The sequence below is a fragment of the Euleptes europaea genome, chromosome 10, assembly GCF_029931775.1.
Source record: "Euleptes europaea isolate rEulEur1 chromosome 10, rEulEur1.hap1, whole genome shotgun sequence".
Taxonomy (NCBI): Eukaryota; Metazoa; Chordata; class Lepidosauria; order Squamata; family Sphaerodactylidae; genus Euleptes; species Euleptes europaea.
In genome coordinates this window covers 60,130,451-60,155,703 of record NC_079321.1, presented here as the reverse complement: position 1 = coordinate 60,155,703, position 25,253 = coordinate 60,130,451, and the positions used below count along the sequence as shown (strand labels likewise).

Sequence of the window (25,253 nt, the reverse complement as noted above, 5' to 3'; positions counted from 1 at the left end):
CTTTTTAAAGAATACCTTATGTTCAGTGCAGCTCAACCACTAATAACTATTGTTTTTGAAAATTCCATAGAAATGGTTTGGTAGCTGTTCATGTAGAAATCCCTAAGACAGAATGTAATATCTCTCTTAAAGGTGGGGGGAAAATGGAGTCGCTTTACAATAGTTCTCCAGGGACATTGCTGGGTCCCTGCCACAACATTAATTAGTCTTGAACTATTCAGGACCATTTTTACATGGTCTTGAACTATTTAAGATCATTTTTTACATGGGGGAACTATCTCTTCCTTTGTCTGTAAGCTCATCCAATAATGGCCATCTTGCGTCCATCTGTGCACCTAGTTTTAAATTTCAAGGGTGGAAATCAAGGTTGGTTTTGCTGTGTTGGTTCAAAGGCGTCCTTCTGCATGTGGAAGGTGACTTGTGCTTCAAGAAGTGCTATTCTCCTCCTTCTCAATAAAAATAGCACTCTAATGTGAGATGAAATGCTAAATAAAAACTTAGAAATGAAAACAAATCATAGCAGCTCCACAGATTCAAATCAACTACCTTATTAAAAAAGGAGTATCTTTAACTGATTGGGGTTTTTAGTGTGTTGACTGTCTAGGCCCCATCTCTAGCATTCTCTTGTTCAGGTTTGCCTGAGACTATGCTAGAGTTTTATCATTCTAAAATTCAGTGGCTGATGATTAAGTTATTTTAGTAGCATGTTTTAATTATATTTAGAAGAGGAGTTGGTTTTTATACCCTGATTTTCTCTACCTTTAAGGAGTCTCAGACCAGCTTCCAATCACCTTCCCTTCCTCCCCCCCACAACAGACACCTTGTGAGGTAGGTGGGGCTGAGAGAGTTCAGAGAGAACTGTGACTAGCCCAAGGTCACTCAGCAGGCTTCATGTGTAGGAGTGGGGCAACCAACCCGGTTCTCCAGATTAGAGTCCACTGCTCCTAATCACTATACCACGCTGGCTCTTCATGGTTGCCTGTGTGTCTTACAGTTACTCGTACCTGCCCTAAATTCTTTAGAAATAAGGCAGCCTATAAATTCTTATAACCTGATGGCATGTAATGGTTGCTGCAGATCATTTCATTTATATTTTTCCCTGTATGAAATCCACAAATTTCATTTCTGTGCTTGCAGCTGCACTGGTAGGCTTTTGGGTTGGAGCCAGTATTTCTGTGAATGAGACTGGATTGCAGAAAATATTTTGTCCTGGCTTTCTCAACACAAAAATAAGATGACCCTCTAAAATAGTATGTGGGGGGGGCAGCAAAAAGGAGAACTCTAAGATCCCATTCCTGAAGAGGGGGCGAAGTTCCTTAGGAGCTGGAATAAGGTGGTACCTACACCAGCAAAAGGGCAAACATGCTGGTGTCCAGGAGTCATCGACCCCCGCCGCCTATACAGCCATACCAGTAGGGCTTTCCTGGAAGGGAACGCCCGTGCTGGTATGTGTGTGGGGTATTCCCATGATGTTCCTGGGGGATGAGCTGCTGTTAGAAAGCTTCCTCCCCCATTTCGCCCCAGGAATGACCCCACCCACTCCAGTGGTTCTGCGCCACCTTTTTCTGTGGCGCAGCCCTGTTTGAAGCAATGGGGGATTACCCCCTTTTCTCCATTTTTATTTTAACAAAAGCTTTTTTTTGCCTCCGCGGCAGCCAGGAAGCCTTTGAGGAGGTGGCGTGGCTGCACTGCTTCCAGCCACAGCGGATCTGCCCCCTGCTTTAGGATTAGGCTGCCCATCTGCCCCTCCTCATGTGAGCATTACAAATATCATAATAGGTACAATATGAATTAAAGATGAATTAAACTTGGTATAATGTAGTTACCCATGCATTGTACTCCCATTTTTTAGATGAGATTGGAGTGGCTTTCTTTGTTATTTACAAGTGAGCAGCTTTTGTTACTTATCGAATAATTACAGATTCTGTTACTATCTAATAGCTCTTTAAAAAAAAAAACCTCCTTTGGCTTAACCTTCAACAGTGATTTTTTTAAAAAGAATAATTCTTTTCATCTTCCAGGTGACATTATGCTCTTTGTAATATCATAGCTATAAGAACGGGGGATGTACAGACAATTAGTATTCTCAGAAAGAAAAGGAAGGAGTTCTGTAAAATCTTGAACAAGGACATTAAAATAGTTAAGATTATACTGTGTATAAATCTCAATATATTTAAGCAGCATTTGGAGTATCTTATCCACCCTGTCGTCAAAGATATCTTGTCCTCAGTCCTATTGAACCAGGCAGGGTTTACAGTAATAGAACACTTTACATTCTAGAACAATATGTTCTAATGTATGTGAATGTACAAAATTAGAACTACGTAAGGGATGTCTTCTGTTTTAAATAATTATCTGGAATGATCTAATTGTATGGGTGGAAGCACAGTACTGATTAATCCGTGATGTGCTCACTTGCTTGATCCACTTCTACTTTGACCAGATGATACAGAATTTTCCCACTTTGTTCAACTTACTATTCAAGCCCTGTTCACAGTGAATGCATGTATAATCCATGTACAGTGTACACTCGACTTTCTTTATACATGTGTTGAGTAATGCTCATGTTACTTTTAATGCACATACACATACAGTTGAACATGTGATTAAAACTGCATATTTATCTAGGTACTGGCTCCCATTTTTATTTGTAAATGGAATTCACGTAGGCGCATTCTTACAAACAGCTGTACATGTGCCCATGCTGCACAACATGAGCATGCATTCATTCTAACATGTGAACAGGGCTTTAGTTTTCATAGCTAAAAACACCATATTATTTTCTGTAATGAGAATGCAATAAGCTGCTTTCACCAAGTCAGACAGCTAGTCCATCTGGTCCTGTATTGGCCACTTTGAAGGGCAGCCTCTTTCCTGCATCTCTCGTCTTTTAATTGGAGATGCCTGAGATTCAGGGTAGGACCTTCTGTAGGCAAAGCATATGCTACTACTGAGCCCAATAGCCTTTTCCTGACCATCTATATACTAATAGCCAAGTTGCCTAAATATGAGAATATGTAAATCCAGTGACTGGAGATGTGAAGGAGCAAGACAGATCTTTCTACAAACCTGAAAATGTCCCAGGTTTGCAAAAAAAAAAAAAAATCTGAAATAAAAAAAATACATGTGGGTTTTTTAAAACTCAAATGATAAAAGGAGTGCCTGTAGCTTTTACAAACAGATTCCATCAGTGGCCATTGCTAGGCAACCACAGCGTTCCAAGGCTTGGTTCTGTCAATAAAAGGCAGGGGAAGGGGGCAGGTCCCTTTCCAGGCCTAATTTTGGCCTTTACGGGAGGACTCATTGAGGCCAAGGGTGGATAGGGTTGCCAGCTCCAGGATGGGAAATTCCTAGAGATTTTGTAGTAGAGTTTGAGGAGGGCAGAGTTTGGGGAGGGGAGAGGCCTAAGCTGGATATTATGTCATAGAGTCCATCCTCCAAAGCAGCCATTTTCTCCAGAGGGACACATCGGTTTCATTTGGAGTTCAGTTGTAATTCTGGGAGATCTCCAGGTCCCATCTGGAGGCTGGCAACCCTAGGCCTGGCAGCAGCCTCTGGATGACTTGATACCACCCAACTCGCATGACTCAATTAGGCCTGGCTGCAGGGTACTGTTCAACAGCAGCCACCTATGAAAGTGAGTGTGATGTTGCCATTAGAAATTCAGAGTAGGGTCTGGGAGACTCAGGTTTGAATCCCCATCTTGCTGTGGAAGCTCATTGGGTGAGTTTGGATCAATCACATACGTTCAGCCTAATCTACCTCACAGGGCTGTTGTGTGGATAAAAAGGAGGAGCATAATGTGAGCTGCTTTGGTCCCCACTGTGGATAAAGGTGGGTATAAATAAAGAAATAATAAATATAGCTGAAGATGGGAGATTGGTGAATGGCTAAGAAAGAGAGAATGGGGCAGGGAAAGGGAAGGGGATATGGGGGTTGTCAGGTGAAGGGAAAGAGGAAATGGTATGGGGAGGGGGATATAGGGGAAAATGAGGTGCCACCCCACAAGTCCTTGAAGGCTCCCTACCATGCAATTGGGCCTGGGCCTGTGACCACTACACAATAGTTTTCCTAGGTAGAGGCTGCTGGGGGGGGCTACTGGGGGAGGAGAGGAAAAGACAGAGGGGCAGATAAAGGCAGGTTAGCTATTGGGTGGGAAGGAGATAGGGTTATCAGCTCCAGGTTAGGAAATTCCTAGGGATTTGGGGGGTGGAGGGACCTCAGAGGGGTGCAATGCTATAGATTCCACACTCCAAAACAGCCATTTCCTGCAGAGGAACTAGGGTCCAACCTCCAGATGGAGGCTGGAGATCACCCAGAATTACTACTGTTCTCCAGATGATAGAGATCAGTTCCTTTGGCGAAAACAGCAGCATTGGAGGATGGGCTTTATGGCATTAAACCCTGCTAAGGTTTCTTTCCCCAATTCTCCAGGAATATCCCAACCCGGAGCTTGGAACACTAAGGGGGAACTAATCACTGTAGTTGGCAGATCCATTTTGATTCCAGGAGATCTGCAGGCCCCTCCTGGAGGTTGGCAACCCTAGAAGGGGAGAAGGAAGCAGGAAAATAGGAGAGGCTATGGGGGCTTTCAGGGAATGGAAAGAGAAAATAGTGGGGGAGGAGGGGAATGAGATGCTTCCTGCAAGTCCTTATAAGTTTCCACTCGTTCAAAGCTAATGGCATTGCAATTGAATGTGTGACAGTCTTGTTTCGCTGGTATTACACCTCACATAGACTACAAACTGCTGTGTGACATTGAGATTATGGTCCACTAGAAGGTGCCCTGATGAGGTGACATCACTAACTTATTGGGTGGACCTAAGTCACGTATCTGTTTGCCACTACTTCTGAGTTACAAAGACGTCAGTGCTGCCTTGCACTGGCAGTATAAGAATCAAGTAACATCAAAGAAGTATTTGGAGATCAAGGCATTTTTGTGTATTTAAAGAAAAATGATGCTTCATTGTTACCTACTTTTTGTAGTTTTCTTGTAGGAAACTCTTGAAACCTTAATAAATAATACCTGCAGGTTATCCTTTATTCACTATTATGTTAGCTCTTCAAAGAATGGCACATCTTAGCAAGGCATTAATTTACCCATGTACAATTCATGCTGGTTAGGCCCAGTCACATTCTTGTAATACAGGTTGTAGCATGATATTCAACTGAAGCAGTGTGTTGGTGGTGTTTTAATAGATATTGTGTGAATTATTATTATTAAAGAATAAGGACAGTGGGAGGTAGTTGTATTCTACACAGGCATGTGTTGCAACAGATGGAGGAAAATCTTTTCATGTTGATTTTTCAACTGTCCTACTCTGCAAGACTTTGCGCTCTTTTTGGCTACAGGGAAATTAAAAGTTGGCGGATCAGCCTTTAATTTTTATCCATCTGTTCGATTTAATGAGATGTCTCGTTTGTAGGCTTCACTTTGAATTAGTCAATGCACGTATGGTGGTAGCATTCTCCCCTTAGTCCCTTCCTCTTGTATTACTTGCTGAAGGGGATAATATTAGATGTCTTAGACTTGCTGTGTTTTTCCCTCTTTTTATGGAAAGCAAGTCAAAATGCATGTGAAAAACTTTCTGTTACTTACAGAGTTAACTTGTTTTTCCTGCAGCACTTACTAAAGGTATAGGTTTCTAAATCTTTGGACTTAGAGCATTATTGCAACTGCTTTAGTAGAACCATCAAAATGTATGAAACATCCCAATGTATGAAGCTGGTGGTGGTGGAAAGTGCTGTCCAGTTGCTAGCTACTATTTTCCCCTTCCAAATGGTTGTTTTCCTGTATCAGTTCATTAATTATTGCTTTTTTTTCTTTGCCATTTTAGAAGGCAAAAAAGGGGCTTTTTAACTTCCAGCGAAATATATACTGGTTTAACACTTGATGTTTCCACTTGGAGTTTTGGGGTTAGCCCCCCCCCCCCCCACCAGCACTATCAGTGTTGTGTAGAGGAGACCTGTATGCCAGTTCTGTATTTGTATCAGGGAAGATTTTTGGGAAAATGGGTATTCATATCAGGGGAAGTTTTTTTTGTTTTTGTTTTTTTGGTTAGCTGAAAAGTCACAGGGAAAGGAGAAATGAATTGGAAGACAAATGTGGCACTTCCTACCTACAAATCCTGGATTTCTTTACAATGATATTCTCCAATCACTATGTGCAAGCTTTCCTCTGCCATATGTAAGCTCTCTTCCAAACAAAGCCAAGTGAAGTCAGACACTATAGTAGTTCAAGTTACATATGCTGCAGAACTTGGAGCTGCCTCAACAGTGATATCCTTACTGATAATCTCCTTCTTCCCAATAATCTAAATGAAACTGACTTGTGTATGCTTATTTATACCTGTTATAGCAGAATAATTCAACATTTTTTTGGTGGTTATCCCTGTTGTCACATGTCATTTTGTTTTATTTTAAACAGTTTTATTTTGCCTTTCTACCCAGTTTACGGTTCCCTAGGTGGCGAACAATCAAAAACATTTAAACAAGCTTTTAAACTGCACGGTAAAAAATAAAAAGCAATTAATTAAAACACATGCCCAGTTAATGAGAATACATAGGAAGGAGGGTCAGTGAGGGAATGCTGGATAAGTCTTCACCTGCTGGCAGAAGATATTGGTGTAGAAGGGGGAGGCAGTTCTCTCTTAGGAGTGAATTCTGAAAAACAGGTTGAGTATCCCTTATCTGTAAATCCAAAACCCGAATGTTTTTGAATCGACATGACACCACATCTCCCAGGCATTACTCCCAGGCATTACAGCAGCTGCGTAAATTAGCTCTAAAATTCAAGGCATACCAAGCCTCCTGCATCTCGTAGCTGTAGCGCTTCGCTCTCTGCCTTAGGCTTCAAACCCCGCCCCTTCCAAGCCACAGCAGATCAAGGCAGAAGGGAAAAGATCTACAGCACCCGTATTTGTTTGCTTGCTAGTTTGCTTGCTTGTAGCCATGAGTCTTCCCGCCCCTTACAGGCATGGGCTAGAACAGGGTGTCAAACATGAGGCCTGCGGGCCAAATCCGGCCCTTTGAGAGCTCTTATCTGGCCTGTCACCCCTGGCAGCCACCCCCTCCCACTCTTAATATAGGCTGGCAAGGCATGGCCCATTCTGACCAAGTGGCATTTATGTCATATCCGGCCCTTGTATTTTGGAATTATTTCATAATTACTGTTTTGCGGTGTTGCTGAAACAAGAGCTGCTAAGTATGTCTTGCAGGGGTTATTGTGCACATTACAGTATGTTTTGTACACATAAATTTCAGGAATGGATCACAGCGGTAATGCTGAGTAGAGTATTCCGGACTAATTATTACATTTTAGTTTTGACCTGCTTGCAACTTCTTCTAATTTCACACATGGATGTTTCCTGATTTACAAACTGCAGTGCATGCACTCCCAATTTGAGTGTAATGGTGTTAAGGCATATTTTGATGCAAGAGGAGTCTGGTTGTTCATATTCTGGGGCAGTGTATTCAGAATCACTCAGCTAGCATTAGTTCTTGTCAACAAGACAGCTTAGGATTTTTAATGACTTTCCTTTTAGCATTGGGAATATTCTGAAGAAGAAGAGATACACAGAAATTGACCAATATGTTTTATTGCTTATGTTGCAGTATCTTATTGATATCAGTTATATATTTTTCACAGTTTCTCTCTCAAAACATGATATATACTCTCTACCCAACTACAGTTTTCCCCTCCAAAGAAAGAGTATAAATTGAAGTCTAGTCCATTTCTACATTTTCAACATTGAGGATTACTTTTAGTTATTCCATGTGTCTATAATAGATGGCCTTTGTAGGTGTCAATGCAAAGAACCTGACACAATACAACATATTCTCTTGTACTGTCCACTTTTCACACAGCTTCGATGCAGCTTAATTAGCTCCCTTCCTCAATTTACTATTGCAATGACTACTGGAAACATAGCCCATTTATTGGATGACAAAAGCTTTGAAGTTACCACTCAAGTAGCCGAGTTCCTGGCCAAGGTCCTAAAGGAGGGAGAAAGAAGGAGGGGAACCCTCATTTAATTGTTTATTATAATATTTACCGATGAACTGTGTATTTATTCTTTTTTAGATCCATATCTAGCTGCACATGTTTGTTTTGTTACTGTTAATGCCAATAAAGGTTCTGTTTTCTGTTCTTCAGATGGCCTTTGTTCGTTAATGTGATTTTGGGTCTAGTCAGTGGTATTAGATATGATGAGTAGACATGACCAAGTGTCTTTAGCTGGAGAATTGCTCCAGCTTTTGCATATTGGATTGTCAAAATGAATTAGACAGATATTGATTTCAGCTGCAAGGAAGTTGCATTAAAATTCAGTAATATCTAGTTATTCCCTACTATTAATTGAGCTCATGATAATTAACAAGATAAGCTTACTTATTGAAAGCAAATACAGGCAGCATTTTTATGGTTAGAAATGGCTTTATAAATAGTACTTTGCTAGACAACCTTCATAAAGTTTTCTTTCATTAGTAAAGAGATGTAAGGTATTTTAAAAGAAAAGGACAATGCTGATTCACTCAGTCAGATTTCCTGTCAGCAAGTTTCTGTTCAAATGTAAATTTCCCTTGGATATTTATATTTAATAAATACATAAATCTAGAGAAAGTAACTCGTGATATCTTAAAGACTAAAGACGTTGTAGCATAAGCTTTTGTGAATCAAAGCCCACTTTGTCAGATACGTTAGGGGTTCATTTATCAGTTTTAAAGAACACCAGTTCCTCGGGTTCATTAACTTAGTTCTTCTATTCTGCTTTACATACTATTCTTTCTTCTTTCATAAATATCCTATGCCTGGTGGCATATTGACATTTCTCTACAGTGTCATAAATATTGCCATTCAGTTCTAGCTTGGGCCCAGTTGTTGGAAGAGTCAGTAGGAATATGTTGTTGCCATGGACAAACCCCTGTTGGTACCTAGCGCAAGCCATTCTTGTCTTCTATATTTCCAAGCAGTAAGATGCCTGGCTGCTTTTGAGGAATTGACCTGCTGCCAAAATACAGCTGGTATTTTTAAATAAGGCTTCGGTCCATTAGAGTTAGGATTTAGCATTAAGCCACTTAAATACTTCTGTAGTACATATTGGTTTTATGTTGTTGGTCATTTAAGAAGTCTTGACACATCAACCCTTCTGATATGCAATCTCAGACCTGTGAGCAGGATGGTATATTTTGCCTTTCTCATAGCGGTCTAAAGTTCTGTATTGCCAGTTGCAACAAACAAATCCAAGAGTGCTGAACTGAGAAGGGCAAATAAGGGAACATACAATTGCTGGATCTCCTGGAAGGATGTAAAGTGGCGATAGGATTTTCTATTCAGTTTCAGGTACCTTGCCTGCTTTTACTTGTAAAAGGAGTTGAAGACAGAGGCACTAGGCATGTGTTCATCAAGAAGCAACCTTATTAAGGTTCCACTGCTCCTACCTATAAATTGATCAGATAAAATGCAAGTTAAATAGTAGTGAGTGTTCAGCTCAATATTGGTATTCTGTGACCTATTTTAGTTGTCATCCCCTGAAAGATATAGTAACAAACACATCCTTAGAATTATTGTCATGATTGGGGTAGTTCATTGGGGAAGATAATCTATTATAATAAGAAAGAATAGTAGTATGGAACATCCCCCCCTCCTTAGTTCTGCCTAGTCTTAAAAGAGATTATCTTCCTTGACCCCACATATTCAAAAAATGGGGCAGTTTTGTCTTATTGTATGGATTAGAAATGTTTATTATCAGAAGAAAAATGAAAAGCAGCTTAGGGTGTGTGTGGGGGTTTTATTACAGAAATTGCTTATGTTGAATAACTGTTCCCCAAGCCCATTGACATCTGCAGAAGTGCTGTGGCTAGTGGTCTGATGACTTAAATTTGCATACTAATGAGTGAGCTTACACTTGCTTAATTTTTGGTACAAGAATAGACATTGCTATTTCTTTGCTGTCAATAACAATTCAGAATATATTTTAGCTACTGGTAGGAGTCGGTAAAGTATTAAGTAATCACTTATGTCATAGTGAAAATATTCCTCCTCTCATAAACCTTCAAGCTGTTCATTTTTGGACTATCAAAATATCAAACTCTTCTAAGTAAAAACCTAGCAATCAGAGATAAGGTACAAGGTCAGAAACTGTTGGTTCATTACATTTGCATCCTGCATTTATTTTTTTAACAAAAGAATGTAGAAAATAGGAACTGGCAAGCAAGGATCGGTAGAGGGATTTTTGGTATTTAACATAATTATTGTTGTTGTTTTTATTTATTGAATACCTCCCTCCCCCACCAAGGTGGGGCTCAGAGTGGTTTACAGGGTCATATAACCATACACAAATCATATGTCGATTAATAAACTCTATAGAATATAATATATATCTAATTACAATCACATTACAATAAAAACAATACAAAAGATGGCATCCAGATAGCACAACACAACTGTCCCCCTACTGAAAGATATAAGTGAGGCACAAGCTGCAGTCAATAAAATACAAGGGACAGCACTGCGATCGTCATGCCTGAGTGACAACTGTGGTGGTAAATGTGATGAGGAGACCAGTAGAAGAAGGGTGAGGGGAGGTGTCATGTTCGTCCAGCACTTTATGGTATTTCTGTAATATGCTCAGAGTAAGGAATGAAACATCCTGGTTTGTGGATGACACCAAATTACTCAAAATGGGCTTGATAGGGAGTCGGGTGGCACCATATGAGGCACAAGTGGTGTTATCCCTTAAGTCTGAAGCTGTGAGTGCATATCTGGTCTGAGGTATCCCCAATTTCTTCTCCTCTCTAGTGAGCCGCCAAACTTCTTTCTTCTCAGCCATTGGTCATGCCTGCTGACACTCCATAATTCTTCATATTAAAAGAAAAGTGTAGCATGACATTCAAATTACACAACATGGTTTAGAACTACACAAGTTGCCCTGTAAGTTAAATGCTTTGGCATTTGTATTTTGGCTTTTCCCCATCAAGTAAGTTTAAAGACTTACTTAGTGTCATGAGTCAGCCTGCAGAGACCTCCTCTGACGAAGAGGGACATCCTCAGGCAGAAGTCCCACAGGAACAACCACAGGGCCTACAGCCTGCCGGAGTGGAGGATCAGCGAAGGTCAGGGGATGACTCACCATGTCTGCAGCCAGCCAGCTCAAGGACTCCAGTTGGACCTGACACCTTGCAACATGCAGTGTCTCCAGAGACCTCGCCAGGGCCACTGGAGCAGAGGAGAAAACAGGTCCGTCTGGCAATGCAGCAGAGACGGCAAAGTGCTAGGCTGAAGGCTTTACAGAGGAACCTCCCCAGTAGCAGTGATGAGGAAGAGCAGGGCTGAAGCACCACCTGTGAACTCAGCCTCATCAGCATCAGCTGGCTGCTACAGCAGCAGGGGAAGGGATTTAAGCCATCAGTTAGGCTTGGCTGTCGTGCAAGCAACTTGTCACCAACCTTCTTGAGTACCTGCCTTGTTTACCTGCTATCCATTGGATTCCTGGTATCCTGACTTCTTGGACTGGCTCTGACTAACGCTTTGGACTTCCCTTGCCTGTATTGTTATCTCGGACTCTGCCTTCACTGTGAATGACCTTGGACTGTTCCCCAGACTACGCTTACAGCCCTCGCTCCTCGCCTGTACCACAACACTTAGCTCTATTTCAGTCTCAAAATTAAGCAGAAATTGAATAATGAGAACTAAATTCAAGAGGTGTAAACATTTCAGTTCTAGCATAAATAACAGATGACAGAAGATATTTGTTTCTGTCCCTTGCACTCATGTTTCAGTTTTAATCAGCTTTCATGACTTATTTTAACTTGAAAGCTTGATTCAATTCTGAAGTAAATTTAAAAAGAATGCAGATGAGATGTTTGTATACCATATGCTTGCATTCCTTATACTATCTCTCTTAGATTAATGGAGTCATTCCATAAATAATGAATTGCATTGGTCTACATCAATAGCTCTTGGCGTATGAGGTCTGCTTCCTTATGGAGGTGCAGACTATTCTCTGCCCCTTGACCATTCGTTTTTCATTAATTGGTCAGTGGGAGGTGGGGTAATCATATACTCGGGCCATACTAAATGTGACCGCGAGAAATCCATGGATGGATCCACTACAGTTGTGAAAAATTTAAGTTACAGATGCGAGGACCATGGGGGACAATGGGCTTTTATTCTTTGCCTCTGCTGTTTATTACTGATATTAATTCACCACCGCCCTCATTTATTTCTCTCACGGAGACTGTACAGGTATCATTCCCTGCAACATGGTGGTAACTTGCTTGTGTGAATGAGTCATTATATGACTCATTAAGTGACTTCTATGAAGGTCTTTGTGTGTGCTTGCTGTCTGTGCTGAAAATGAATGGTTCACCTTTGATTTCTTTTTGTGTAAGTTATCTCCTTAGCGTTAATCTTCTTCCAGGATCTTAAATCATGGAAGGAGACTTAAGCAGTGCTCCCTTCCCCCTTTCCATTAATCCTGCCCTTCCCCAGCTTAACACTAAAGGATAGAGCATTTGTTACTTAATTGCCCATGGGAAAATCCAAATAACATTATTTTCTTGATTCATGGGGTTTGTTTGTGGAACAAGTTTGAAGAGTCTTATTCCGTAAATGTTCTGTCAAGGCATTTAGACTGTGGCAGTAAAGTGACTGTTTAGCAGGCCAGGGTGTTAATGGTCAAACTTCAGTTTTGACTCAAGGACTGCAGAGATGTATTATTTTGCAGGTTCATGCAAGAGTATAGCTGTCTTCCTCTTCCCACTATGCAGAAGAAACCTCTTCCCTATCAAACATAACTATGTTAAAACTAAGAAGAATCTCAGAGGGGGCAGGTGGAGATTCTGAGTCCTTATTTGATAAACCGTGTGATAGCTTTGCTTCTGGGACCCTTCGTGGTGATTCTGCAAGATTTTGCAAGGTGACGATATTCAGAAAGGCTTTTGACACTGCTACATTATTTTTAATTGCATGTGTTTACTAATTTTATTGGGTTAACTTTTTTTATTATCATTGCAACCCACCTTGAGTGTATTTTCAGAGAAAGGTAGGCTAAAAATGCTCTAAATAAATGCCAGTCTCTGAAAATACAAAGGCTGACGTTTGGTACATTTAGGCCAGTTGATTCACAGTGGCCTTAAATAATGACGTGCATATATAAATAAGCAATCAGAATTCAAATACCACAAAGAAAACTTGCATATTACAAAGCTTTTCAGGGAAGTTAGTTCACATATTCATCTGTAAGATAAGTTTTGCATAGTCAAGTTATAATAATCTGTTACATATACATGCTTGAACCTAATCTACGGGTTCCTTCTGATGTAGAACTTTCCATTGCCTTGATCCTTAGTGACATGAAAGTTGTTCTAATCTTTCTTTTTATTAGTGTCGAAGGCTTAGGGGAAGGGCAGTAGAATGTGCCAAATTTCCGTACCCAAAAGGAGAATGGGTCAGAATATATTTCTTTTGCTTTCATTGTAACTTCAGTTGATCAGCAGCTGATTATCTTGCAACGCTTGTCTTATCATAAAATAAAATATTCTTAGAAAGTATTCTGGCTACTACTAATGGTCTACTAGCTCTGCACCGGCAAGCTCTTCTAAGCATCCTGAAATCTTTTTTAGAAAGCTTTTATGAAGACACAGAGTAGCACTTTAAATGGAACTGGTTAGAACAAGAGTACATTTCACTGTGGTAAATTAGCTTCAAAATCTGTAGGGTATTGTTGATATCTGGCAGGCATAGCAACTGATACCAAGACAGATGTGTAGTGTGGCTGAAATAGTGCTCACTGCAGTTTAATGCTGCCTTTCAGTGGATGTTGAAGGAGCAAGCGCAGTTCTGTAAATCTGGCCTGCGAGAGTGAAACTTTATACAGAACAGGAAATAAAGATGTCTTGCTTCTTGTTATCAGCTACTGTTTTATAGAACTTAAATGAAATTGGGTAGTAACTTCTAAGCGGCTTGCTGTGGGTGGTCAGATGTATGTGACTAGAAAAAAGTTTTCGGAGTCCAGAGGTGGTTAGGGAAGTTTGTGGTTAACAGGATTTTGGGGCCTAGATGAGAGTTGTAGAATATTGGATGTAAGAAGGTTCAAAGTGAAGTCAGGCAATGAAGAGATTTGTTAGCAAGATGGCCATTCTGTTGAAGAGTAAGTAGGTAATGGAGAGATAAATATTTTGTCTTCCAAAACTCTATTTTTTAAACTGAGGTTATTGCAAGGAGACAGACCAATTTTTGCTTATCCTACAGTGATAAATTTCATGTCATCCTCCAGCTATACTGTCCTATTACAAGCTGTTTTATATATATATACACACACACCTCCATGAGTACAGAAACCTCTATCATGGAAGGTGCTTATTCCTAATCAAAACCCTAGGCTTTCATCATATGAGCTATTAAAAGATTATAATGATAATTTCTATGGATTTACTTTCAAGCCTGAATACAGTGATAGCAAATTACTGATAATTCTTCTGTATAGCCTCATAGAAGCACTGAATAGTAGGAGATCAGGCTGGAGAACTACGTACCAGGAAGGTTCTGTGTTGAAACAAAAGCAATTGCTAGTGAGACCTCCCTGACGGAAATAAGTGTAGCCGTTTAAGAGTTATGCAGTAAATGCGAGACAGTTTTTAGAATTGTGATGGTAAAAAAAGTTTATAATTAAGAAATCCATTGCTATAAAAAGAATTCCCCACAATGGTCCTAAACAAATACTAGGACCCAAGAGCACATTTTAAAGACCACCAGCTGTAACTGCCTGGGAATTGGTCAGAATTTGAAAAACAAGACTATAATAGTGAGCAGTCTCATTCATACATTCCTAATGGAGGCATTTAACTAATCTCTGTTTTGTTGTTTTAACTGACTCCTCACAACTATATTAGTTAGAAGGCTCAACTCACAAAAGTCTGCAGGCTTCTGAGCCAGGCTGATTCAAAGTAATCCAGAGATGAAGCTTCCTATAACTTCAGGTTGTATTCAGATGAATTGATGGCCACTTAACAAATTAACGTAGAAGGAATTTTATTTGAAAACCAGGCAAAATTATCAAAGTCATCCAGCAACCTCCGAAAAGTAATCTCCAAAAAGAGAATCTGGGCTAAGTGGTACATGTTGAAACTTTGCAAATGACGACAACTGACAGGTGACAAATTTTCCTTTGCTGCCTCATAATAGCAAAAAAGGATGTATGGTGTAATCAGTCAATTTCAAAGTATGCCCACTGATCTACCTTCCCACTCTTATTGCCTTAGATCTTATATGTTTCTACTATAGTTTTAATGAGCAAAATTTAACAGATTGATCACCTTTCCAACGTGGTAAAGCAGCCACCAAAGTTGGTAAGATTGCTCTGAGAAAATTCACAGATCACTTGTATGTCTATAGTCTGTCACATGGATGAAAGGAGGATTAGTTTGAAAAGTATGATGGTGTTTCACTGGTGTGTTTTTTCAAGTGGCTTTAAAGTTTGTTCCCACCCCATAAACAATGCACTATAAATAGGCTTATGCAGACTAGTAATCAAATCCACTATTAGCTTCTGACAAGTACTAGTTAGACATTCTTTGAAACTTTGGTTAAAAACTCTCTCTCCTCTCTGGAAGAATCATCTTGGTATGGTTCTTCATACCTTTATGATATATACTCTGAATAGTAAAAACTGTTTCAGCTCCCAATTTTTTTTTTTTCAGATATTCATAAAATTCTGTAGTGTTAACCTGGAGACATTTGCTTTGTGCTTTGCTTGCATATTTTGTCATTTGAAAGCTTACTTTTTCTGAGAAAAGCTACACAAGCTCTCAGCTCTTGAGACACCAGAGCTAGCTTTGAACTTCAGAGTACAGATCTAATTACACAGCTTGTAGCTGTGGAACCACTTTTCTCTTTTCCAAATTGCTTTTCCCAACGTATTTGCATAATGTAATGCATAGAGGTTAGCCACTGAAATAAAAATTCACTTGACATAGTTAGGACAGGCTAAGTTAACCCTCTTAGGTCTGTGGTGATATTTTATGTAGTCACCCGTAAGTGACTAAAAGAAAAGTATATGTTTTGGGAATTCTGTATTTTAGGTCTAGAATCAGTGCCATTTATATGTTTCTTTTTAATCACATCCATGAAGTAAGTAGAAATGAAGCTCACGTGCTACTGATTGTTAAAAATTATGTGTGATGTTGAGAATGTGGAAAGAGAGATTAATATATTCTTGGTGGCTGCTCTGTTTGCCAAACCAAAGCCTATCTAAGGCGTCAATGTGCAGGTAGACTTGATTATCATCTGCCTGAATGTTTCTGCAGTGTTTCTGCAGTGGCTGCCATGTTGGGAAATGGCCTTTGTAAGTGTGCCAGGAGGCCCTGGATTACTGGCATTCTGGCACTCTATAAGCTGAAGCTACTCTGAAGGGCCTTCTCAGTAGATGGATGGCTGCTTTGAGGGCTTAGCATGGGCATATAATGAATTATCTGTGACCATTTGAATCTCTTTTTTAATCTTGTTTGTGATGGGTTACAAAGATTTTTAAAATACATCTCAAGTCTTTTTTCTGGAGAAAGATGGGGATAAATATTCAGTCTTCTGGTGATGATGGTGATGATGAAATTGTAGCCAATCAGGCAAAAAGGTCTGGAGCTGACTCAGGAACTGAGTTTTTTAAGTTGTGGGAGTTGTATTCCAAACACCTAAATTTAAAAGTTGGTCTCCATCTTTAGACATCTTTGGAGATTAATTTCCACATTGAGTGAAATATTGTGCAGTCCTAATGCCTTTAAAAACAGAAATCAGTTCTCAGCTGCATCCAGGATGCAATTGTTTAAGTTGTGAGTGTTTACAACCTGTTATGTAATTTAAAATTGTCCCCAAACCTCTGGCATACGCCAGTGTGCTCCTCTTCTGGATGAATACCTTATAACTATTTTGCATCAACTGCTTTTGTTCAAGATGGGCAGCCCATTCCTGAAGGGGGGGTGGCGAAGCTTCTTTAGAGTTGGCGTGACCTCGCACCAGCATAGGTGCCACCTTATCATGGAATAAGGCGATACCTAGGCCGGTATGGGGGCAAACAGGTCAGCATCCGGGTGCTGCCGGCCCCCACCGCACCGGCGGTGGAGGGGGGTTCTCAATGGTGGAGATGCCTTTAGGCAGCTACCACAGCCCTTTTGCCCCAGTATCGCCCCCTTGAGTGATGGCGCTGCCTCACTGTTTTCAATGGGGCATTTTCCCCGTTTTTATTATTTTTATGTTTAAAGTGCTTTTATAGGCTCCACGGTGGCCAGGACGCCTTTGAGGAGGTGTCACGGCTCTGCCTCTCCTGGCTGCCATGGATCTACGCCCCCCAGGATTGGGCCTTTAGGCTTAGTTCTCACATACAGCAGATGAGGCTATAAAACTGATTCCAGATTATACTACTTCAGACAGTTTTAAAGGATGTACATGATATATACGTTCAGGTTCTAGGGTATCATTCATGTCTGATGTGCAACTTTTCTATGTATGGGATTTATTTGTTTGTCTATTTATATCTTTATTTTGCCTTGTGGCCCATTTCATCACATGCGCACTCTATTTCAGTCTGATGTGATCAATTCCATACACCAATTTACTACTTCATTTGCATAGCTGAAGCTGTTTTGCTCCTTTGAAAGTGAGTGGTACATTGTGAAGAATAATAAGTATGAATGCATTCATTTATTTTAAAATTTTATATTGCCAGTTCAAAAAAGTGAGTGGTTCATTGCAAAAGACAAAAAAAGTATGAATCCATTTATTTATTTTAAAATTTTATGCTGCCAATTTGCAACAGCATCCTGAAGGCAATTTACATAAAAAATTAAAGTAACACAAAATACAGTATAAACTCTAGTGAAATCTACATCATCAAATACCCAGGAACAGCAAATTAAGTTGAGCCAGAATGTACAAGAAAGACCTAGTATAGATTAAACATTTATTCAAGTATATTTTGTGTGTCTGGTCCGTAAAACTTCTGTGAATGAAGTCACAATATTATTTACCAAGGCAGGGAAATGTGGAATAAAAATTAATTTATAGTAAATCCATTAATGGAAACTTAGTAATAATACCTTCTAGATATTACTATTATTTGACATAATGCAAGAATTCAATATGGTGGAAGCACTGATAAAATATATTCTTTGTCATATCCAGATACAACGCCTCTAAACTATACCAAGAAATGGGGAAAGGATCAGAGTATTAGTATTAATACATATGAATAGTAATGGATATGGAGTAACATTATTTCTAAACAGTGAATTTAAAAGAAAATTTCTTCAAGGTATTATTTCAGTGATATTTAATTCCTCATATATTGGCAATTACATACAGAAGTATTCAAAATATTAAATGGATCTTCTGTACATGTCCCAGTATCAAACTGAATTACAAAATGCCAAAATCGATGAGATGTTGGGTAGGCAGTAACATTCCTCTAGAACCAAAGGTTACTGTCGTATGTAGAATGTAGCCTCTTAAGGTATAGAGCTGGTTTTGAGCGTACAGCTGCAAAGATGGCAGTAGGTGCAAACTGGAAAAAACCAGAGTCACTGTCTAGTGGCACCTGATTTAAGTTCACCTGGCATATTGCACTACTAACAAAATTGACATAGTAGCAGAGATTTCAAAGAATAATAATAAGTTTCATGAATGTTGGATATTATCATTATATTTTGGAACATCCAGCAATAATTACTGTAATTTGTTTTGTTTCTTTAAGTTTTTCCTGTTTGTAGATGTATTTTTTTTGTATCTACATGTTTATAATGATTTTCATAATAAAATGTCCCCCAAAAATCAATATGTTGCTAACCAAGATACCAGCCACAGTGTAGGACAGTCCTAGTGGGCCACCCCACTCAAAAGTCACTTTAATTGAAGAAAGCTTCCATAACAGAGGTTTCAAACCTGAGTCTCCCAGATCCTAGTCTAACACTTTAGCCTAGTCTAACATGTTAAGTGTGATTAAAATTTAAAAACATAGGAAGAGTCCTGATGGATCAGACCAGTGGTCCATCTAGTCCAGCATCCTCTCTCACACAGTGGCCAACCAGTTGCTTTGGAGGGCCAACAACAGGGCATAAAGGCCGAGGCCCTTCTCTAATGTTGTCTCCTGGCAGTGGGATTCAGAGGTTGACTACCCCTGAACATGGATGTTCCCTTTAGCTACCATGGCTAGTAGCCACTGATAGTCCTACATGAATCTATCTAATCCCCTTTTAAAGCTGCTATGCCTGTGGCCTTCACTACATCTTGTAGTGGCATCGAATTCCACATTTTTATCGCTCGCTGTGTAAAGAAGTATTTCCTTTTGTCTGTCCTGAATCTACTACCCATCAGCTTCATTGAATACCCTCAAGTTCTAGTATTTTGGGAGAAAGATATATTTTTTTGTCAACTGTCTCTGCCCCAGGCATAATCTTAAAAACCTCTAGCTTGTTCCCCCTTAGCTATCTCTTTTCTAAACTGAAAAGTCCCAGACTCTTCAGCCTTTCCTCATAGGAAAGGTGCTCAAATCTCCTAATCATCTTGGGTGCCCTCTTCTGTACTTTTTCCAGCTCTGTAATGTCCTTTTTGCAATATGGTGACCAGAAATGTACACAGTATTCCAAATGAGGCTGCACTATAGATTTATAAAGGTAAAGGTCCCCTGTGCAAGCACCGGGTCATTCCTGACCCATGGGGTGAGGTCACATCCCAACGTTTACTAGGCAGACTTTGTTTACGGGGTGGTTTGTCAGTGCCTTCCCCAGTCATCTTCCTTTTACCCCCAGCAAGCTGGGTACTCATTTTACCGACCTTGGAAGGATGGAAGGCTGAGTCAACCTTGAGCCGGCTACCTGAAACCGACTTCCATCGGGATCAAACTCAGGTCATCAGCAGAGCTTGGACTGCAGTACAGCTTATCACTCTGCTCCACAGGGCTCTTACCAACGGACGTTGGTATCCCATAAATTTTCCCCCATTCCACCATGTTTCTGAGATACCTACTATATCTAAACACTTCTTCAGATAGTGAACTGTGACTCATGAAAGCTCACACAGTGCCAGACATTTTGGTAGTCTTTAAGGTGCTACTGGACTCTTGCTCTTTTCTACTGCTACAGACAGGCTAACATGACTACCCATCGTAAATTGTCATTGAGAACCAAGCACTCCAGGTCTTCCATCTTGGGTCGAAGACTTCTAGCATTGGCATATAGACATCTATATAGACTCCCTCAGCCCCTTAGTCTCCACACATGGCCCTCCTTTGCCATCCTACTCTCACTCCCAAGTTCTGTTATGCTCCTGTCAATATTACCCCAAGTGTTGAGGCAATCATCCCTTTGGACTGACTTGTCCCAAACCACAGGCTCCCCAGCTCAGGCTTTCCTCCTGGAATTAGTTTAAAAGCTGCTCTGCCATGCTTTTGATACTAATTGCAAGCAGCCTGGTTCCCTTTCAGTTCAAATGAAGCCTGTCTCTTTGTACTGGTTTGGCTTGTCCTAGAAAGTTCCCCAGTGCCTAACAAATCTAAACCCTTCCTCCTAGCACCGCTTTCTCATCCACGCATTGAGACCTGTGCCTCTCTGGCTGGCCCTGCAATTCATATTTAAATATGAATGGATGAATTCAGTTTGCCTGATTTATTATCTGCTCAGAATTTTGAACAGCAAGACAAGGAAGATTGTGGCTGCAGTATGCTCCTCTTGATAGACTTTATATTGACTCTAGCTATATTACACAGTGCAGAAGAAGGTAAGCATAGCTGAGTAGCAATGTTATTCACTGGTGGCAGGCATAGAATCTCTAATAGATACATGTGTTTCCTCCATCCAAGGATTTTTGCCTCAGCCTCTTTGGTGGCGGCACATCCATGCTGCCTAATCAAAGTGACTGCAGCAAAGTACACTTGCCTTCCAGTTGGTGAGCAGGGAAAATCATCTGCCTAGGAGGTGAGCAGTCTTCCACTCTGAACTAGAATAGTTATCATGGTTAAATCCAAATACTTAATTTAGTAGGAGTTTTATTGAACCGTTAGTTATTTTTAACAAACTTATAAAATATATTTTTTTTCCTCTTCAAGGTGATGGTTTTTGTTCATGCTCGAAATGCCACTGTCCGGACTGCTATGGCTCTTCGTGAAAAAGCCAAAAATAATGGCCACATTTGCTACTTTTTGCCATCCCAGGGCCCAGATTATGGACAATCTGAAAAACAAGTAAGTGACTAGTTTTATGGCTAATTATAGCAGTAGAGATCAACCATTGAGTCTGTGGCTTTGATTCAACAGAGGGTTTCTGTGGAGAGGAAGGGGATCTTCACCATTTCCCCTCTCCTGCTGCAGACCCAAAACTCCCCTCCCAGGCTGTTTCTGGACTCCCTTGTCTACCCAGAGCAACATTTTGGGAGGCTTTTGTGACTGCTTCAGTCCAAGGGAAGCAAGGAAGTCCTTCCTGTGGAAAATGCCGATGATCCCAGCCTGTGTTTGAAAATACTGATGCATCATAAGGGTTGGGGGGGGGGGCTAAAGGGTTAAAATCTGAAAGCACTGCCACCATGTTATTTTCTTATTTGCCAGTTTACATGCATTTGTACCAAACTCCTCACACCCAAAAGGCTATTTTTTTTACAAAAAAACATTTCTACCAAATGTTGCATAGTGATTTATCCTTGAAATGCAGTGGTGAATGGGATTACTTTCAAAGGATTTCATATCATGACACTGTTCATAACAAAATCTGGGTCCTGCTATGTATATCTAAGTTTTTGTTATGTGGTTTAATCAGCTCTGTAGACTGTGAGCAGCATGGCATACATTAATACAAATTGGATTTACCAAAAACTAAGAAACCTGTACTTTAACCATGAAGCCCTAATCTTCTGTATATCCTGGATTATTGCTAATGTTTAAAAGAAATACTGGGTTGGGTCCAAACAATTGGGGTTGGAGCCAAAGGTATCCATTGGTTTACAGAAGCCATGCCAATATAGTACATTTACTAAATTGTTCTTCTTGCCCATGTTACAAATGACAGAATACAGTAAATTCCGATATAAACCCTGTACCTCAAAGCAGAAATGCCCAGCCGGTGAAAACACCCATCTATATGTCCGTCCCTGGAACAGCTGAGACTTGAACTTTCTGCTGTTTTTCTCTCCTCTCCTCCCCCCATTCTGTTTTTTTTCTGTCTTTCTCATAGCAACTTTGCCTCCCCCCTCCCATGTTTGTTGCTTGTTGTGGTTGATATTTGTTATCACAATGGCGATTTGTTCCAGCAGGGAACTCAGTCTTTGGGGTAAGGAGGCTTTGGCACCCTGCAGGTAATTCCTGAACAGAGACTTTAGTTTAACCCATCTAGCAATTGATACAAGCTTCAGATCTCTCCCTAGTGTTGTAGAGCAGGGGGACCTAACTGCACTGGAACCTCTGGTTGCTGTTATTCTGCCTCTCAGGCTTATTCAGAAGTTGGGCTGGTGTGCAAGCTGCCTTTCAGCAGTTGGACTGAGCAGGTGAAGAAGAAGAAGAGTTGGTTTTTATATGCCGACTTTCTCTACCGCTTAAGGGAGACTCAAACCGGTTTACAGTCTCCTTCCCCTCCCGTCCCCACAACCCTGTGAGGTAGGTGGGGCTGAGAGAGCTCTAACAGCTGTAACTTGCCCAAGGACATCCAGCTGCCTTCGTGTGTAGGAGTGGGGAAACAAATCCAGTTCACCAGATTAGCCTCCACAGAGGAGAGGGGAATCAAACCAGGTTCGGTGAAGCTGAGAGAATGTGGCTTGCTCAAGGTCACCCAGATGGCTTCATGTGTAGGAGTGGGGAAACAAATCCAGTTCACCAGATTAGCCTCCGTTGCTCATGTGGAGGAGTGGGGAATCAATCCGGGTTCTCCAGATCAGACTCCACCGCTCCAAAGCACCGCTCTTAACCACTGCACCATGCTGGCTCCCTACATACTTGCTGCCTACATACTTGCTGCCAACAACAAAATGGAACCATGGTTAACACAATGATGGCCTATTCATTCACCCAACTTTGAATGTTGGCTTAATTGTTTCTCACCCCCTCTCTCACTGTGGGCACATAATTGATCCATCATTAATTTATGGTAGAGGAATAAAATCCAATACACGATGATGATATTCCAACAAGGAATTTGAATGTATTAACTATTTTCTTTTTGTTGGTACTTCACGACATGTCAGGCTAATTAAAACCCATCTGTTTAGAAACATTTACACATTACTAAAACATTAATATTATTTTCCATAAGTGACAGTTTGTTACTGAAACTCATAGGTTGCACTCTCATTAGTGATAATTAATGGAGCTATTTCACTGCCCTGTGAGACGCAAGAACAAAAAAAGATGTTTTCATCTGCTGATGTTTGCAGGAAAGATTCATTTGTATCAAAATTATGGCTCAGTTATGCAAAACATTTATCATAACTTATGCTCAGCACAGCATATCAAACATTTGGTTCAGATATAACCTTGTTTAAAAGTTCAGCAGCTTACTGGGTTTTTTACAGCTTTTTCTTCATTTTCTCCCCCCTCTGAATTTTGTACTTTAAATTCTAAGTCTCTGTAGGTTGCAATCTTGTAATGATTTCTTCTGCTTCCAGCTTATTTTAAAATGCTCTGTGTGTGAAGGAGTAAGAAGAAGAAAAAATAAGGATTATCTCATTTGGTTACCAAGAAAGATACAAATACATTTTTAAAGTGGGGGAGGGAGAGGGGTTTTGAGCTTCAGTTAGCCAGCTGTAACAAAATTCTGCATTAGTTTAAAAATTGTAGGGTAGTGCAAAATACAGAATTGTTGAATTTTCCGAAGGGAGTAAATGACTCCAATGAATGTATACAAAGAAGATCCATGTACAGGAGGTATTATAAACTGTTTCCAGTCCTACCTTTGTCATGATGACAAAAGAGCGTTGCTGGAGATGGGGAAATTATCCCATAGTGGCTATCGTCCAAGAGTGGGTAATGGTATAATCTTACCCGTGATATCTCACCTTCATTGTTTCATGGTCGGATGGAGATTTTGAACAGTTATGGGAAACGTCTGTCCTTGGCTTCCTGGTAGTTAGAACTTGTCCTAAAGAATGTTTAATTAGGACAGGCTAACTTTACTTGGGGTTGCAGTAATTTTAAAGTTCAGCATTTACCTAGTTCTCATGGCTCCTCTCCATTGTTCCCTGAGTATGGCTTTGGGTGCTCCACTCCCAGGTAGTGTTGGCCTCACACAGAGATCTGTGTCCTGGCGGGGTCACTGAGCGCTACTTCGGTGCTGTCCCAATCACGGGGTTTGGGCTGTTTCTCGATGCTTCGATCATCAGACAACAAGGTGGTTTCCGATACATGGATCCACCCCTGCTCCGCCAATGCGCCATCTGTTTCTGGGGGTTTTCCTGTTGTTATTCTGTCTCTCACAGCTACAATAGACCTACCATTAAAATTATGGACTGGTCATTTCTTCGTCAGAGGGCAAACGGGCAAATTCAGCAGGGGATCAAATACTTTTTCCCCTCACTGTATGTATAGTCCAAAGACTTTCCCACTGACTCATATGTATGTTTCCTCCAAAATTTTGCATCCACTTTATCATGCAATCTTTTACTTGTTCTGTTTTAGTATCATATTGAAATAACATTTTATATATATTTTTTCCTAACAAGTGTCATGAGTCTCCAGTAATCAATTGTTAAAAATCATCTTTCTTAATTGGCCACCTTCTTTGACTATATGTTTTCTCAATTTTGATACCATTTGATGATATAATAACCATGGAATATTCTTTCCTTCATCCTTGACTGTTTGCAAAGATTTTATTTTTCCTTGCTTATCCATCATATTGTCATCAATTATATAGTTGGTTTTCTTCCTTGTGCTGTTGTCACAATAAGGGTCAACTGAGGATGTGAATGGTAAAGTTGGCAGACTTATTCTTCCTCTGCATTGAAACCATATTCTTAACAAACCATTTCTCAAGATATGTCTTCTATCTTAAGTTTGAATTGCTTTTAATTACTTCTTAATCCTTAGTTATGTATTCCTTCTTTAATATCACTTATTTTCAGTTTTACATTCCTTTGATTTGGATCAATAATCCATTCTGACACCCAGTATCCTAAATGTCAGCAGATCTGAGGGCCAGAGGAGGGTAGCATAGTTAAATAGTGGTTCTAGGATGTATACCAGCCTGTTCCAGGTCTGGGTCCAAAGTCAGTATCAGAAGATAAGTCCAAA

At 40.2% G+C, this 25,253-nt stretch overlaps 1 protein-coding gene across 1 annotated transcript in view; it reads left to right on the top strand.

The window, feature by feature from the left end:
* Window positions 1–25,253, top strand: part of ASCC3 (activating signal cointegrator 1 complex subunit 3) — a 267,934-nt gene that overhangs the window by 101,391 nt on the left and 141,290 nt on the right. The window contains exon 13 of the mRNA XM_056856333.1: window positions 21,090–21,224. Within this exon, the coding sequence (XP_056712311.1) occupies window positions 21,090–21,224 (135 nt within the window). The remainder of the gene's footprint in view (window positions 1–21,089; window positions 21,225–25,253) is intronic.